Source organism: Myotis brandtii, unplaced genomic scaffold, assembly GCF_000412655.1.
Source record: "Myotis brandtii unplaced genomic scaffold, ASM41265v1 scaffold727, whole genome shotgun sequence".
NCBI classification, from domain to species: domain Eukaryota; kingdom Metazoa; phylum Chordata; class Mammalia; order Chiroptera; family Vespertilionidae; genus Myotis; species Myotis brandtii.
In genome coordinates, this window is record NW_005370872.1 from 1,727,170 (window position 1) to 1,745,481 (window position 18,312).

An 18,312-nucleotide genomic window follows, 5' to 3' on the forward strand; every position below is an offset into this window, starting at 1 on the left:
TATAATTTCATAAAAACCCTTCCCTCCCACAAGCTGGTGTAATAAGGTATTAGAAAAATTATCATTCTCTACCATTTAAAAATACATACATCAAAGTTAAATTTTCTGTAGTTTAGTTGGAATATGTAATCATATTAACGTACCAATGAAGTTTAATTTTGCCACCACAATTACCATGTCTAGAAATTGGATTATGGCATTAGCCAAGTAGATATCAAGTTTTTAATATTCATGGTGTAAAAGTATTACTCTAGTGCAGCAAATTTTTGTAAAATACCTGTTATTGCCTCTGCCATGATCCTAGACTAAGTTTCCATCATCTCATAAATGTGTTCTTTTACCTGCTTCCTAACTAATCTCCTTGCCTCCTGGTTTCTTCCCCAGTTATCCCCACCCCAAACCCTCTGCTCCTTTCTCTCTGCCAGAGCAATCCTTCTGAAGTAGCTCTTTCATTGTGCCCTTCCTTTGCTCACAAACCTTTCATAGCAGCTCGGTCCTCCAGAATAGGGTCAAGCTGCACAGCAAGCTCTGACCTCACCCACTTGCTTCTCAACATAAAATGTTAACTAGAGAGACAGGCCACTGAGGGTGCCTGACAAAGTCCTGCCTAAAATACTGAGCGGCCAAAGTCCCTTTGCCAGGGTGTCCTCATCACTCCCTCTAGTTTCCATCTTTCGTGCATCTGTGTCAACCTCATATCATCCTCAAAGACTCTACCTGGGAGGAACCACAGTGATCTTCCCTCAGCTTTTAAGAATTGGCTGCTTTGTTCTAGTCATCATAATCCTATCTAATAATAGACAAACATGGTAATTGACCATACCTTCGCTACGCCTCCCATTGGCTAATCAGCAACATATGCAAATTAACTGCCAACAAAGATGGCGGTTAATTTGCATACGTAGGCATGAAGCAGCGGAGCTAAGACTGAAGGCGGCTCCAGCCGGAGCAGCGAAGGCCTGGGTCCTGGGTGCCGGAGGAAAACCTGTGCCGGCAGCCAGGGGAAGGGAAGGCCTATTGCACGAATCTTTTCCTGCATCAGGCCTCTAATACTATAATAAAGAACCATAGCTTGATTGATTTAAAAAAGTCAGTTAAAGCAGCCAATGGTGAAAATAAGATACACGTTTAAATTTTTACTCAAATATATACAAGTTTACATTCATTTGCCAATCTTTGACAAGAGGCCAAGGCCTTTTCTTTACTTATGGGTGAGCTAATTCTGCAGCTCATTATCTGCCTTGGATAAACCATATCCAACCTCTGCAATTTCCCTTTTCTTTTTAAATGGAATGAGAACTTAAACTTAAAAATACTTGCCGAACAATCCGACTACAGAATTTGTTCATTTTTTTACAATGTGTTTTCCAATTTTTACATTGATCTCATCTACAACTTCATTTAGTAAGTTTTTTCAAATATTTACCTTTTCTATGCTTTCATGGAAAAACAACAGCTTCATTTTCACATTCACATTCCATTAGTTATATGCAAATTTTAATTACATAACATAATTACAACTGAAAGCACAACCAACATAAGCAGATTACCAAGAGTTGGTCATATTTGTTAACTACAGAGACAGGCCACTGAGGGACAAATATGACCAACTCTTGGTAAGCTTAGGATCTAACCAGTGGGCAGAAAAGTTAAGCATGCCAGTGGTTAGCCCAGCTGCTGCAAGCATGCAGGGAGTCATGGCTATCAGCGTATGTTGTGCAGAAAGATAGATAGAGAATGTTGGTAGTCTACTGACTCCATGAACTACTGATTGGTTTTTAAATTCTTCTATTGCATTTGGTACTGTTACTTAGCATGTTACTATACACAATTTTTTTCTCCCTGCAAATGAACTTCTAAACAAAGTAAACAAGTTTATCAACATATATGGCACATTCGCCAGAAGCATCAGCCGGTGCTACAAACACCAGTGGAGCTGCCTGTCAGAGAGCTGCAAGGGTAAGCCAGCCCTCCTTGAGCTCGAACTCTTGCTCTCCTCTTTACTACTGTGTGATCCTGGGAAGGGGACTTGAACTTCATATTTTTTATTGAGGACAGTAATACCAATCCCCAAACTCCTTTAAACACTGGAACTGGTATTTAAAAGCATGTATCAGGCACTCAATAAATTTTCATTCTCTGCCTTCCTCCTTCCCTCCCTCAGATAGATGAAGGAGGGGCTGAGTAAGTGAATCAGTGGGTTAACAGGGAAGAAGTGAGTGAGCGAATGTGTTTTACCCATAAGGGTTGTTGAATGCGATGGCGTACACCACGTTCCTGTGGCCATCCAGGGTGAAAAGTTCCCCTCCAGATGCGGTGTCCCAGACTTTGCAGGTTCGGTCATAGCTTCCTGTGATGAAGCTAAGACAGGAATATCAATTAATCACAAGGGGAGAAAAGCTGTGTGTTAATAAGACCTTATTTCTTACCTGCAAGATTATAGCCCCATTTCTCATACTTTTTCCATGAAAATCGTGTATGCAGAACAAACAGTTAAAATGGGAGCAATAAGTCCTTTGTCTTAATAAGTTCTTTGCCTTAGAAACTTTCCAATTTTATCCCCAAACCAAAAAGAAGTCACTAAATAAAATAAAGAGTAATCCTTGCCAATAACTAACCTTACAATAAAAATAAGTATATTAAATAATGACAATCACTAACATTTTGGGAAATTCTAATATATCTTAATAAATAGCATCGTTCTTCCAGTTGGTCAGCCCCTAAAATCTTATTATCATCTTTGATTCCTCAGTTTCTCTCACATCCCACAATCTATTAGTAAATCCTTTTATCCCGGGCCTCAAATACATCCCTGCTAGGGCTATTCTCACCAGCTCCATTGTCTCCATCTCTTACCTAAACAAATAAAACCATATTCGAATGGGTTTTGCCTCACAAATGGTCCTTACAAATTAGTTTTCCTTGCCAGAATTGGAGTTATTTTGCTAACCTTCTTCTAATGGCGTTCTAGCAACCCGGAGGAAAATTCAACTTCTGCTCGTGTCCACGAGGCCAGCAGCCCTGGCTCTCTCTGGGACTTTAATCACCCTCACCAGCCACATTCTCTGAAGAACTGCATTGTTTATTTTATACATGCTAGTCCTTGTACCCATCTGGTTCACCACCATCATCCCCAGGACCCAGAACATGACTGGCACATGAATAAGGGTTCAATAAATATTTGCTTCATATTTAACACTTTTTAACATGACTATTCTACTACATGAATAGGCAATATATTGACCTCTAATATTTTAAAGTAAATATTAAAGTAAATATCTTACATATTCTATTAGGGACACTATTTCTCTAACACAGAAAGTAATGCACAATATTGAAAGGTGAGTAGAAATGTCAAGTGGTAATTATACAAGGTAAAGACAGATTCTAATATCTAAACTCAACCAAATAGGAAGGTAGACAAGGCAGTGTGTCTTTGATTCTCCTCTAGGCATTCCCTTCCTAGCTTCTCCAAGAATGTTTCGGTGCGGTCATTATGGAAGACAGGATGGTGGTTTCCCCCCAAGATTAAAATTAGAACTGCAATGTGATCCAGCAGTCCCACCTGGGAGTGGGTGTATGTATCCAAAGGAACTGCAGGAAGGATGTCATAGAGATAGATATTTGGACTCCCATGTCCATTGCAGCTTATTCACCATAGCTCAGAAATGGGAACAATGTAAGAGTTGGTCAAGGGATGAATGGATAAAGAAAATGTGATGTATACAATGAAATATAATTCAACCATGAGAGAGCAGAAATCTTCCAATTGTGACAACAAAAGTGAACATGGATGACATCACGCTAAGTGAAATAAGCCAGGTAGGGAAGGACAAATTCTGTATGATCTCATTCTATGTGGAATCTTAAAAAGAAGTTAAACTCATAGAAGCAGAGTAGAACAGGAATTACCAGAGGCTGGAGAGTGGGAGAAATGAGAAGGTGTTGGTCCTAGATTACAAAGTTGCAATTATGTAGGATGAATAAGTCTAGATATCTAATCTACAGGCATGTGACTACAGTTAATAATACCGTATTGATTGTGGGAAACATGTAAAAGAATAAATTTCAGGTGCTTTCTTCACACACAAAGAAGGTAACTGGTGAGATGATATCTTAATTAGTTTGACTAGCAATTATTTCACTGTGTATATCAAATCATCATATTATACACCTTAAATATATACAATTTTTACTTTAAAAAGTTTACCCCTCAAATGTTATAAATTATAAAAAATAGAAATATATAGATATAGACAAAATAAAAATAAGAGGAGTTTTAGGTCAGTGAAAGTGCTCTGTGTGGTACCATAGTGGTGGGTATATGTCATTATACATTTGTCAACCCATAGAATGTACGAAGTCAAGAGTGAACCCTAATGAAAACTGTGAACTTTGAGTGATAATGATGTGTCCCTGTAGGTTCATCGATTGTAACAAATGTTCTCCTCTAGGGTTGTTGACAGTGGGGGAGCCTGAGAGGGGAGAGGGGGAGAGGTGAACATGAGATATATGAGAAATCCTTTTACCTTCTGCTCAGTTTTGCTGTGAACCTGAAACTACTCTAAAAAATGAAGTCTAATAAAATTATTATTTTTTAAATAAATAGAGAACCTTACCAAGAGCCCGATTTATTCAGTGCAACGTTAGTCAATGGTAGTATATGTGCTCTGAGAACCTTCAATGAAAGAAAATACCATTTTTAAACTCAAACAAAATTAAGTTTAATTCATTAATTTTAAATTTCAAACCAATAAAAATATGCAGCTTATCTTAATTATATGTAATAAAAGGACAATATTCGATATCTGAACAAATGAGAAAAAATATATTGTACCATCTATTATTATTATCAATAATACATTTGGTAGTTATGAATAATTACAAAACCAAAATCTGTGTTTTCCACCAATTTTCCTTTAATATAAATTATTGCTATTAAATAAGATATCAAATAGCACTAATTTATAACATTTTCTTTAACATAGTACTCATGGTTTTGTAGATATGTATGAACAGTGTACAGAGGAAATACACTAAATGTTTACAATGTATTATTACTTTTTTAATCATAAAACTTTTTTAGAGTAAGGTATATCTTATTGTATTTATCTTCCAATCCCTACATTATTTGGCACACAGTGAATGCGTAATATTTATTGGATAAATATAGGCAAATTGGATATTCTGTTTACAGACAGAGTGATAGATTAGGCTGGGACAGTCTAAGTTATGTCTATTACCAGAGTGTAACTACTATTAATAGTGTTTTCTTTCACTATCAAAATTGTTCCCTTTGAAGGATAAATTACAAGGTCATGCTAGTTATAGAGCTCCTATTTGAAGTCTAATAGTGCCACCTGCTGGACAAAGAAATACTACAAGAATAACCATCCTCTTTTAGTAAATTGAAAGGATGAGTACAAAAGATTGCTTTAATATTTTGCCTCAGAATATGCTGACTATATAAATAATAATTATATTTTATTATAATTATACTTAAATCATTCAAAATTAAATCATTTTAATATGAAGCAATTCTAGAAGAAGCTATAAAATGTTGTTAATAAAAAAGCTATTCCTGAAGTAATAAATGACTAAATTTGTTATATTTTTAATTTAATAATCAAAAAGTATGGAAAATAAGCATATCTGCATTGCATTAAAATTGTTATATTAATCATATCAATAAATAATTTACTGAAATATTGATATACCATGAAACACAATTTCTTAATATTACTCTAACTGGAAAAAAACACACTTCAATTATTTAATAACTTAAAACTTCCTTAATGGTTATCCTTTAAATTAATCATTATAAAGAACAGCTATCTTTATGTAGTTTAATAAAGAACTACAAATCTTTATTAAACTTCAAAAAATAAAAGTTTGAATTTCATTCATTCAACAGTCATTGAGACTTAGCCTTAGCAAATAAATGTGAGGCACTGAGGGGAAGAAAAAACACGATTTGCATTTCATCTCAAATTAGTAGGATATCAATGAATTTACTGAAGTTACACCTTGTATTTTGAAAACACACGTTACCTTGAAAAGTTCGAATTGGTGGTCGCTGTGCTCTCTGAGTTTATCCTGTAGTCTCTGAATTAAAAGTTTCACCTGATGTGATCGTGAAGCTGTGATTAGAGGTTCTGCTTTCTGTATCTCTTCTACTAGGGCACTGACATCAGTACTAAGATTCACAAAAAGAAAGTTACTTCTCCTATGCTACAGTCGCACATGCATTCATTACCTGAAGAGTTACGTTGTTTTACAAAGCAGAGTATTTATAAAATGTCAAGAACACCATCATCTTTATCAAGAGATCTCTGGGGGGGGGGGATTGTGGGGGGAAGAAATCATGCAAATCAATAAAGAGCATTGTGGCAGGGATGGCAGCAGCTGGGGTTCTCCAGAACCTGTTTTCACTTCCTGAGACTTCTCCCCTGGGAGGAGCGGGTGCAAAGATCCTGACTTGCTCACCTAAAGAAGGCCAAGGACATCCTGGGTCTGAGCATGAGCTTCTTCTATATGTTTTTTCCTTCTTTCTCTTTGAAATGAAGTCATATTGAATGTTCCTGGTACTACTATTCTTTCCACTTTACATATGTTCTCTGAAGGGGAGGGTGCCTCAGCCCGGCTTGCCCCCTCTCACAGTCCAGGAGCCCTCAGGGGTGGGAGGTGACCCGATGATCAGGGGAAGGCGACGCCCGCATCACACCTCTGCTGCTGCCACTGCCGACAGCACAAGCCTCGGCCGGCCCTGGTTACCTGAGCCTCAGGCGGCACTGGGTGGCTGGGAAGCCGCTATCTGAGGCTTGCCTGTGCCTCGGGCCAGCCCTGGGCAGCTGGGGGGCTGAGGGGACTGGGGGACTCCTTGCCACATGCCTGCCACCCCAGCGGGGTTGAGGGAACTGGGTGCTGCCATCTTGTGGCTGTGGGCACCACCATCTTTGAGGGCGGGGCAGTCAATTAGCATACTCCCTCCTTATTGGCTGTGGGTGCCACCATCTTTGCAATGATGTGAGAGTCAATTAGCATATTCCCTCTTTATTAGATAGGATATTTGCACTAAAAGAAAAATGAAAAAAATGAGGTCCAGAAAGTTTCTTTAAAAATATATATATTTATATGTCCCCCTTTTTTCCCTCATTGACCCCTTCTAGCTTGCCCCCACCCCCTGTCCCAGACCTTCATCACCCTATTGTCTGTGTCCATGGCTTATGCATATATGCATACAGTGCTTTGGTTGATCTCTTCCAACCCACCCACCCAAAGTGTCGGCTCTAAATATTTTCAGGGAAAGAGAAAGTACCTGACCAAAAACAAACATTCAAAGCATAATCGTGATTTTTATTATTATTTTTTACTGGCTACAACATGATTTCCCTGAAAGAGAACTGGTCTGAAAAGGGCAGATTCATGGTTTTCCTCAGTATTCAAGTAATCTATACCAATTTTGGTCAATTTTGCTAGTCCAGAATAATATTAAATCAATGCAAATATTAATGATCATGAACTGCAAAACATCCAAATGGGGTAATTTTGCAAAACATGAGTCAAAGATGCACACTGCCCAGCACGCATCCTTAAGGCCCTGTGGCCCAGCTGCGAGGGGTGATGAGTTAATGGACAGCCTCCAGCTGAGCTGCTCCAGGATCCGTCTCAGCATTTGAGCTCAGGGCCTGGTCTTCATGGTGGCCCTCAGTGCAGGGCTGAGCAAAGGGGCAGTGCAAGAGCCTGGACGTTTTGGAGCATGAGGAACCCCCCTAACCAGCAAGCTCCACTCCGGAGCTCCCCTTTGGGCTGTCAGAGGCCATTGTCAAATCTACATCACCATGACGTGTGCCTCCTCCTGCCCGACCCCCTTCACCCTCTGGTCTGTCACAGGTGTCACTGCCCAGTAACCTTTTACCCACCTACCTCTGTCTCAGCATACCCTTCCCAGAAACTTGAACTCTGATGAGCATCCTAAATACACAATTCCTGAGCTCCAGTTCTGTGCAAGGCACTGAGCTACGAGACTACTGGTCCCATTAACTTTTACTGAGTACCTACCGTTGGTTACGTGCTGCAAGAGTAAAAGACATGGTCCCAGCTCTCAAGAAATACAGCCTATCAGAATTAGAGTGAGTATTTGGAATGGAAATAAACCAGAGACGGTTTATAATGATGCCTTTGATAAATTCTGAGACAGTTTGTCATCAAAAAATTATACTTTCATAAGCATTAAAAACATCATAATGCCTTTTGGGAGTTTCCAACAAATGTGGTGAATCAATACAAATTTTCCAGTGAGATCTAAAGAAACCAAGTGGTTAACCAATCTATCCCAACTGCGGTCCTATTCTAGTTGTTATCTTCTAATATAGTAACTGCACTATGTCATATATAATGCAAGTGTTTTTATGTGCAGAATACTTCCAGATTCTAGGGCAGAACTAGAAATAAGACCCATACTTTTTTAAAACAAACTTTGAGACATTTATTAACTCCATCGGATGACTACAGCATCCTAAAGATCTACATTTTTTATACATAAGTCTGCACTGTCCTGAATCTCTACCTGGAAGTTATTCTCTCACCTACAAGTTTATCTGCATCACTCACATGATGTTCATCTGTTTCATATAAGCTGTTCCTCAAACTAGACAATAAGCCCACTGAGGTAGGCATTATGAGTCGCATCTTTATAGCCTCTCATAGACTCTAACCTAGAGCTTTACATGTAGAAGGTGCAAAACTTTGCCACCATTAACTTTTTTATTTAAAAAATAAATGCCTTCTGAGTTTTCTGTGCCAGGCACCGGAATCGACTTGGACTTCACTGTAACTGTTATCATCCGAGCCACACCTGTTCCCACGCTGAGACAGACTCCAGACCTGGCGGCAGCTCTCACCAGCCAGGAGCTGTTTGGGTTTATTCTAAAACTAGAGAGCAGCTCCTCTCCTATGTGAGAAGTCCCTTTGCTGACAGACTCTGTTCCCCTCCCCACTAATCAGGACAAAGCAAAAGGACAGTCACAGTGGGAAATTACCCATTGCCACCCCAGGGATACTAGATAAAACACATATTGCAGTATTTTTATACTAGTTCTTTTTTATTTTCTCCCATTCAGAATATCTTCCCCTTATCTGCATGTGGGCTCCCACAGGTATAATCTCTATTCTGATTCTATCTCTCCAAGTGCAGTTTTGCATAAGCCGTCCTAACGGGAATGAATTCTTGGCAATAAGATCTCACAGGGGGATTTCCTTTGAGCACAAAAGTTTCAGAGACAAAACTTAATTCCTCCCAACTCTGCCCCATGGCAATTATTGAGGAAGATTGTATGCAGTCAGCCCTATAAGACATTTATCTACTAAGAAAATAACAGGCTTGGTAATATTCTTAAAATGTCATGACCAGTACCCCTCAGTAATGTTAAGGTCATCAAAAAGAAGGCAAGTCCGAGACACTCTCACAGCCCTGAGGAGACCAAGGAGACATGACGACTAAATGCCATGTGGTCTCCTGGAGGGGATCTTGGAAGAGAAAAAGAGGTTTAGGCAAAAACCAAGGAAAATTGGGTAAAATACAGTCTTTAGTTAATAATAATGTATCAATGCTGGTTCATTAATTATGAGCAATGTACCATACTAGTCTAAGATGATAATAATAGGGGATATCGAGTATGCGGTACGTGGAAACTTTCTCTTCACAACTTTTCTAAAACTATTCTAAACTAAAAGGTTTATTTTTATTTAAAAGAGTCTATTTAGGGGGTAAGAGAGAAGGGCAAACTAATGATCCATTTTCTACCTCCTCACTCAACAAGACACTCAAGTAGAACTCACTGAAACAAACAGGAAGTCACACACCACACAACATTTTTAAAGCAATGTATTGTCTGAGGTTATGCAGCTCCTCCATACGTCACCCTATGTCAGGGTTTTCCAATAAAAAAACTGGGTATGAAATACATGTTACATTGTATAGCTAGCTTACCTGGGACTGAGATCAAGTAAATCTATGGATTTGGTCTTCAATTCTCCACTTTTCTCATATTCCAACATAATTCCTATAAAAGTAAACAAACATGTTTAAAACATTTATGATGACAACTGATGTCCAAAGTTAATCTACTTTGACAACTTGATCATTTTTATTTCTCAATAGCTTGAATTTTTCAAAACATATGCACTAATGTCTAATTCTAAAACAAGATCATGTAAATTCACTTTTCCCTGGTCTTTCCTCTAAATGCAATTAAATACCCTTGAAATTATTCAACAGGCAAGGATAAAATAATTAAGAGTTGTATAGAAGAAGGTGGACTGGCCAAAGACCTCAAGACTCAAGGAATGACAATAGGGTAAATTCCCTAGATTTTCTTTTGATCACCTTATATCCCCAAACTGGGGACCAACAGGACGTGTAGCCTGGAACCACCAAAAGGCAGAGACAACAAAAACCAAACATCAACAAAAACCATACCAAACTACAGCAACTTGCTTGCTATGGCCAAAAGTCCACAAGAAGGGAAGTCATACAAAGAACTAATAGGGAGCCCTAAACCCTGCTTCACAGTTGGGGTCCCTGAGGGAGTCCATCCACTAGGGAAAGCCTGGGCTGATCCGGTTTCCACTGCAAAGCTGGGCCAGCAGCTGTCTAGTCTGCCTGCAGCAGACACAGCAACAAAGTCCCAGGTTTTCTCAACACGTGCTCCTCTGCTGGGCCCAGGGAGCCATCCAGTCTGTCTAGAGCAGCGGTTCTCAACCTGTGGGTCGCGACCCCTTTGGGGGTCGAACGATCCTTTCACAGGGGTCGCCTAAGACCATCGGAAAACACATATATAATTACATATTGTTTTTGTGATTAATCACTATGCTTTAATTATGTTCAATTTGTAACAATGAAATTGGGGGTCACCACAACATGAGGAACTGTATTAAAGGGTCGTGGCATTAGGAAGGTTGAGAACCACTGGTCTAGAGGAATGCTAGGGAAGTCCCAGGGTCTTCCATACCCCACTTCACAACCAGGCCATTGGTAGGCAGTCTCATCCACCTCCAAAAGGGGCAGCAATGAAGTCCTAGGATGGCCCAGATGTCACTCTACCATCAGGTGCCAAAGCAATGTCTCTCTGTATTTGAGCAGTGGCATAACCAGGCCCGGGGTTTGTCCCCCATCCTCAGAAGGTCACCCAGTGAGAACAGGCATATTGGGATTTAGCTCTACCCCTGCAGGTGGCACCAGCAGGAATGGAGCAGGAAGAAGCTCTAGCAGCACCAGGAACACAAAACAGACCGGAATCGCATTGCAAGGCCTCAGAAAACTGACCTGCCTCTGGAACTAACGCAAGCGCGCATCCGTGAGGAGCACAGGACCACTGTCAGAGTCTGCGGCCACTGCCTTGATTTGTTCTACGGTACCAGCTGTTTCACCTTTCACTGTTTCTGCACCCTTAGTGCAAATGTCAATACAGGGGGAGAAGCAAATGATATCTTATTGTTATTATGGAAAATGATTTGGCCTGGAGGCCCCCTTTTAAAGAGGTTCGAGGGCCCCTACAATTTGCGAATCACAGTTATAGACCATAATTCAATATAACAGATGTCAAATTAATCTATGGAGTTAAAGTAATTATCATGATTTTATACTTGGGATTTGAAAATTTTACCCCATATTATAACAAACTATATCACAATAAACTATGGTTCTGATGCAAAATTAGATCTGTGTTTTAGAATCACCTTTATATGAGAAGTCCCTTTATTTTAAAGATAAAGTGAAGGTAATATTTCAAATTAATTGGAAAAGAATGGTCTGTTCAATAAATAATGATTTCATAATCAGCTGAATTTTGAAAAAGTAATAAAACTATAATTCTACCACGCAGTGTACAAAAATGTATTCTAGGCTAATTAGAAATTTTTAAAATTAAGAATGAATTATAAAATGGTCTAAATAATAAAATATATTTTTATCTTAGTGTTTGTAGTTGACTTTTTAAGCATGACGTGAAACTCAACAGCTAAAAAGAGAAAAAAAGGAATCTCAAAAACGAAGAATAAAATATAAAACATGTCCATTGACTTTTCCACTGTGACAGACATCAGGCAATATAGTCCCTCTTCCATAATCACTGAACTCCAAAGTGAGAGAGAGTCTGCGAAGAATATGATTTTTTAAAAAATAGACAAAGATGCTCCTGAATACATGTAGTTCTTCCGTAATTGTTTCTCACAGTATAAATATTCCTGACCTCCCTCTGGTTGTGAATCATTATTCAATTGATATAATTCCCAAAACAGGTAAGGAGCCACTACCCCCTAAATTCTTCAGTGTACTAAAAGGCTAAGCTTCGTAAGATGTCAGTGGTCCTTACCCAGGTCATCTTCAGTCAACAGAAACCTTTAAAGTGGTCAGAACATTAATCAGTTTAATTAATATTTATAACTCCTTCTCCTGACCATAAAACTAAGGACTTGTATCTAATCAATAAAAGACAAAAGCTGTCACAACTGAGTCAGTTGAAAAGCACTTATTCAACACCTACTCTTGGAGTGAATTAATGAATTAATTAGTGTGACCAAGATAAAAAGGAAATGCCTCATGTTTGATTAGTCATGTTACTGTTCTGTGTCTTTATTTTTTTTTAAATATATTTTATTGATTTTTTACAGAGAGGAAGGGAGAGGGATAGAAAGTTAGAAACATCAACCAGCTGCCTCCTGCACACCTCCCACTGGGGATGTGCCCGCAACCAAGGTACATGCCCGTGACCGGAATCGAACCTGGGACCTTTCAGTCCGCAGGCTAACGCTCTATCCGCTGAGCCAAACCGGTTAGGGCTGTTCTATGTCTTTAGTCATCAGGAATTTAAATAGGGAGAGGGATCATTCAATGGATGCCAACAAGACAATGCTCCTGATTTATAGATTACTCAAAAGAATGTGGGAGGACTGAAATGAGAGGAATAGGAGGTGAAGAAAAATTGCTCTATAGACCAAAGGGATAAAGGTGGCATGGGGATGACTCAGTGGGGAGCAATTTTTCCCATGTAGATAATGTTATTGCACCACCCACCTGCTATTCAGCAGTAGCTTGGAAGTCTGCATATAATACATGGCTCACCAAAGATTGGAATTCAGAAATTGTGTCTAGATGCTACGTGTTATGCCCTCATTAGAAGAGAATCATTACGGCAATAGTTGCAATCATGGCTCTAAAGCCTCACTTGAATCTAAGATTACTATTCGAACCCTGGACTTTTAGAGCTGGAGCGAACCTGGGAGATCACTACACAATCCATTCACAGTTCAGGCAGAGTCCTAGGCATGCTACTTAACACACATCATCTCATTAAACTCATTCATTTATTCAACAAATACCTAAGTGCCTATTTATTCACCATGCTCTATTCTAGGTGCTAGAGATATGGCAATAGACAAAATAGACAAGGTCCCTGCCTCATAAAGCTTTTGTTTTAGTTGGCGAGACTAAGATAAATAAGTAAAATGATGCTGAATTGAGAAAATGCTAAGAAAAGATAAAGCAGGGAATGAGCTATGGAATATCTTGAAAAGTTGGAAATTCTAGAAATGGAATTTGATGGAAAGACTTTAAAAAAAAATGGGTGAGAGTGCTGGTTATGCAGATGTCCAGGGGAACTGATTCCATGCTAAATAAATAATAGCAACTACAGAGATCTAGTGGGGGTACAACCGGTGCATCCAAGGAACACCAAGGAAAGTAGTGTGTCTGGATCAGGAAGCAAGGTGAAGTCAGGGATGCAAAGGCAGGGAAGGATCTTGCAAGGCCTTGGAGATTATAACCTCAGAGATCATGGTCCTTTACTTCAAGTGAAATGAAAAGCCATTGGAGGGCCAAGAGTGACATAATCAAATTCATGTTCTAATAGAGTCACCCTGCTGCTGTGTTGAAAATAAACTAAAGTGGGGCAAGAAACTCTAGCAATAAAGGGAATGTCACCCATGGTGTGGGAAGTTGCTAAATTCTGTCCAGTCATGTACCCCATAATGTTTCAGACCACATATATGAAGGTGGACCCATCTATCCATATATATAAAAGCCTAAGCAACTGTTGCAACCAACTGAATGACTGGTCAACTGGTCACTATGATGTGCATTGACCACCAAGGGGCAGACGCTCAATGCAGGAGCTGCCCCCTGGTAGTCAGTGCACTCCCACAGCCAACCTCCCACAGTCTCTCACCCTGGGTGGCCAACCTCCCGCAGTCCCTCCCTGTGGCTGACTGGCCTCAATCGGCCCCAATCAGGACTGGGAAAGATGGCCCCCATTGGCCCTGATCACTGGCCAGGCCGAGGGACCCCCCACCCGTGCACAAATTCATGCACCGGGCCTCTAGTAAGATTATAATGGATCTGGAAAATTCCTATTGCCTAATAATGTCATAGCCATTGTAACGTTGTAGCACAATGCATTCCTCACGTTTGTGGTGATAATGATGCAAACACACCTACCGGCTGCTAGTTGTATAAAAGTGTAGCACATACAAGTATGTACAGTACATAATACTTAATAATGATAATAAATGGCTCTGATACTGGCTTGGCTTTTGTATTGACTACACTTTTATCATTATTTTAGAATGTACTTTTTCTACTTATATAAGAACGTGTTTGCTGTAAAACAGTACATTGTGTTGTGCCAGCAGTAGTTTCATACATCTGTGTTTACCATGTTTCTTGATTGCATCATTTTCTCTTGTGCTTGATTTAAACTTGTGGTTTTTGTACAGTAATATGCTATGAAGACTGTGGCCTAGGAGCAATAGACTATACCATATAGCCTAGGTGTGTAGTAGGCTAGACCATCCAGGTTTGTGTAGATGCACTCTGTGATGTTCACACAACAACAAAATCACCAAAGGACACACTTCTCAGAATGTATTCCATTGTGAAACAGTTAATGACTGTATTTTGAAGGTGAGCTGGCAGGGTTTGCTACTGGACCACATGTGGAGTGTGCAAGAGGGGAGAAAAGGGTGAATCCAAGGTTTTGGCGTGATCCATAGTGGAGAAATGGAGCTGCTATTGACTTAGTTGAGGGAGACCACAGAGGCCCATGTACAATGCACATTGGACATCTGAAATAAAGAACCAGGTGGGCAGTTAGGTATTCAGGACAACTCAGGTGGTTTGTAAGCCTTGAGAAGAGATGAGGTCACCTAGCACATGAGTATAGATAGAGAAAGCCGAGGACGGAGCTCTGGGACACTCCATCAAGATTAGAGAAAAAGAGGAGCAGCCAACGAGATGGACCAAGGAGTAAGTGAGGCAGGAGATAAAACAGTGTGTCCTGGAAGCCAAAGGAGGTCAGAATGAGCAAATGGGTCCAATGCTACTGTCAGGTCCAAAAAGGAAAGGACTGTGATGCAGCCAGGGATTCAGCCACATTGGAGGTCATTGGGGATCTTGAAAAGGGCAGTTGCAGTGGAGCAATGAAGATGAACACAGGATAGAAGTACGTTCAAGACAGAAGGGAGAAGAGAAATTGAAAACAACATTCTTTCAAGGAGGTTTACTCTGCAGAAAGGGAGATAAATGGAAGAGTAGCTGGAAAGGGTCAGCAGACCTGGGTGCCATTATCACCATCTGACAGCTCAACAGATCAAAACAAATTGTCCCAGTCGCTGAATTTTTATAGGGTGAGAGTAGTTATGATCCCAGAGCTCACATTCTTGACCTACACGCCACAGCAAAGGAATGAAAGCAAGACATTCATTTATCATTCTATTTGTGGGAACCGGCCCCAGACTCTGTGCAAGCACAGCCAACGTGAGGTTGTGGAATGCTTAAAGAGAATAAGCCATTCATCTTAATTTAAAATTTCCCAGACATTACCTCTCCTATCTAGAGCCTTGTCATGGTATTTTAATTGGAATTCTGAGAGGGAGAAAGTGAATGTCTTTCCTACAAATGTTGACTTCCCACTGGAGAAAGTTGCTGTCTAGGCCCACTCTTGCCAGAGACCTGAACTTTACATTGGGCAAGTGTATATGGTCATCCACACAGCCTTGGGGCAAGTTTTTCATACTTTTTACTTTATCTTTTTCTTAAAGTGAGTTCTGAATTAAAAGTCAAGAGTTCTGTTCCTGGTTCTGTCCCTAGCAAGCTGGGTGACCACTGGACTTCAAATATTCTGTAAAGGCGACCATGTCCTCGCCTGTTTGAGAGAGAGAGAGAGAGAGAGAGAGAGAGAGAGAGAGAGAAAACTAGGCAAGTTTCTCCTACTGGAACTATAGCATTCTGGGCTTATTTCATCATTTCCTAAACTCATTGGAAGCCAGGCCTGAGACCTTCTTTAAGGCCCCAGGGCAGGGAGCGCAAAGCACCTGGGCCGCAGGCCCTCAGTAAACATGCCCATCGATTGGCACGTGCAGTCTGGAAAACAGGCACTAAGGTAATGGATATTCATACTCAACACACCTTGCCTGGACCATAAAACCCAATGTGGCCCGTGTCGGTGTCTGCCCTTGCAGAAACCAGTGTCCCAGGACATCACCCATCGCCACCCCCCGCCCCCTGCATCTGCCACCCTCCTAACTAACCAGAACGCATAACTCAGCAACTTACAAGTTCAAAGACTTCCTAAGGGACTCATTATAAAAGTTTTGAGGAACAGAGTCCAGTATCTGAAAGAGTAAGGATGTTGGGAAGCGCCCTGCTTCCTGTCCCCCAGGGATCACCCACTCCGGCCCGCGCCGCCCTCTGGGTCCCCGCACCCTCTTCACCGCACACCCGCCCGGCAGGCGCCGGAGTCCAGGTCCCACGCGAAGGCGGAGGGCATCCACCTGTACCTGGCGGGTAATAACGGAGCAGGAGGCTCTTGAGTTTCATTTCCTTGCTCCCGGACCCCTCACGGATCGGATTCGTAGCCATGGAAACGGCCAAACAGCAGCGGGGCGCCGGGGCGCATGCGCAGGCACCTGGCGCGCTCCTGGGGCGGGGAGGTTGGGGCGGGGGTTCGCGGAGCGCTACCTGAGTCCAGGCCCTGTAAGACCCCAGCATCTACCTCTGGGCTCCCGGGATGAACGGGGGCTCCAGGGTGCGGGGCCGGGCCAGCGCCCCCGCCCGCGTTCCCGCCACCTGAATCTGCATCCCTGTTTGCCTGGGGCAAGGTCCCCTCCTGGCCTTAGGAAGGGTGACCTCATAATGGCAGGTAAGCGACCACCACTGGGGCTGCGACCATTGGGTTCCAAAAAGCAGGGATGGGAGAAAAAAGCCCTGTGTCGTTTTGCATTCCTGGCTCCTCCTCATGCCCTGCCCCTGTCCCCACAAAGGAAAAATGACTCAATGTAATAGCCTACATTTGCCGATGCAGTACCGTACACTGCGCTAAGTGTGTTATACGCCTGTATTCATAGTCTTAAGAAAGTATGACTTATGCACCACTTATTACCACCCCAACTCAAGAAGGAGACAGCTGAGACTTAGAGGTGAAGCCCTACCCCAGGTCTAGGTCTAGTGAGTGGTGGAGGGTGGGAAGGTGGTGTATCGAAAGCCTAAGCCTGTACTCTCAACTCCAGGTTTAAGAATTCCCAGGCTTCCTTTTGGCCTGTTCTATTTTTGGCCAGCATCATCCCCTACCTGCCACCTGGAGGTTCCATCAGGAACGATGTGGACAGGAAGAGTTGGATAGGCAGAGTGAGTGTCAATTTCCTTTAAGGACTTTGACTTCCCAAGTTCCAAAATCGGAATTTCCCAAACTTAAGCAATTCCTGTGTTATCTCCTTATCTCCACATCTATAGTTTTTTCTGTCCTTTCAACTTCTCTAAATTGACTTACTGACTTGTTTTACTCCACATTTTAAAATGTAATTTAAAAGAAAATGATTGTCAATGCTGTAAATGAAAATTTCGTATTAATTTTCAATGAAGAGCAGCAGGCAACTGTAAAAATAAATGTGACTTTTTAAAATGCTAGTGAATTACTCTATACAATAGCCTACCAAATACTGGGAAACAAAGGCCTTTCTCCTCTTCTTCTTCTTCTCCCTCCTCCTCCTCCTCCTCCTCCTCCTTCTTCTTCTTCTTCATATATTTTCATTGATTTTGGAGCAGAAGGAAGAGGGAGAGGGATATAGAAACACCAATGGTGAGAGAGAATCATTGATTGGCTGCCTCCTGAGTGCTCCCTACTGGAGATCAAGCCCACAACCCTGGCATGTACCCTGACCAAGAATTGAACTGTGACCTAGTGGTTCATGGGTCGCCGGCATTCAACCACTGAGCCACATTGGCCGGCTTTCCTCCTCCTCCTCCTCCTCCTCCTTCTT

At 41.2% G+C, this 18,312-nt stretch overlaps 1 protein-coding gene across 1 annotated transcript in view; it reads right to left on the reverse strand.

The window, feature by feature from the left end:
* DAW1 (dynein assembly factor with WDR repeat domains 1) overlaps positions 1 to 16,915 on the reverse strand; it is a 34,812-nt gene extending 17,897 nt beyond the window's left edge. The window contains exons 1-5 of the mRNA XM_005882545.2: positions 16,834 to 16,915; positions 9,992 to 10,064; positions 6,052 to 6,196; positions 4,620 to 4,678; positions 2,239 to 2,361 (exon numbers count right to left, since the gene is read on the reverse strand). Of these exons, the coding sequence (XP_005882607.2) occupies positions 2,239 to 2,361; positions 4,620 to 4,678; positions 6,052 to 6,196; positions 9,992 to 10,064; positions 16,834 to 16,915 (482 nt within the window). The remainder of the gene's footprint in view (positions 1 to 2,238; positions 2,362 to 4,619; positions 4,679 to 6,051; positions 6,197 to 9,991; positions 10,065 to 16,833) is intronic.
* Positions 16,916 to 18,312: the final 1,397 nt, after the last annotated feature.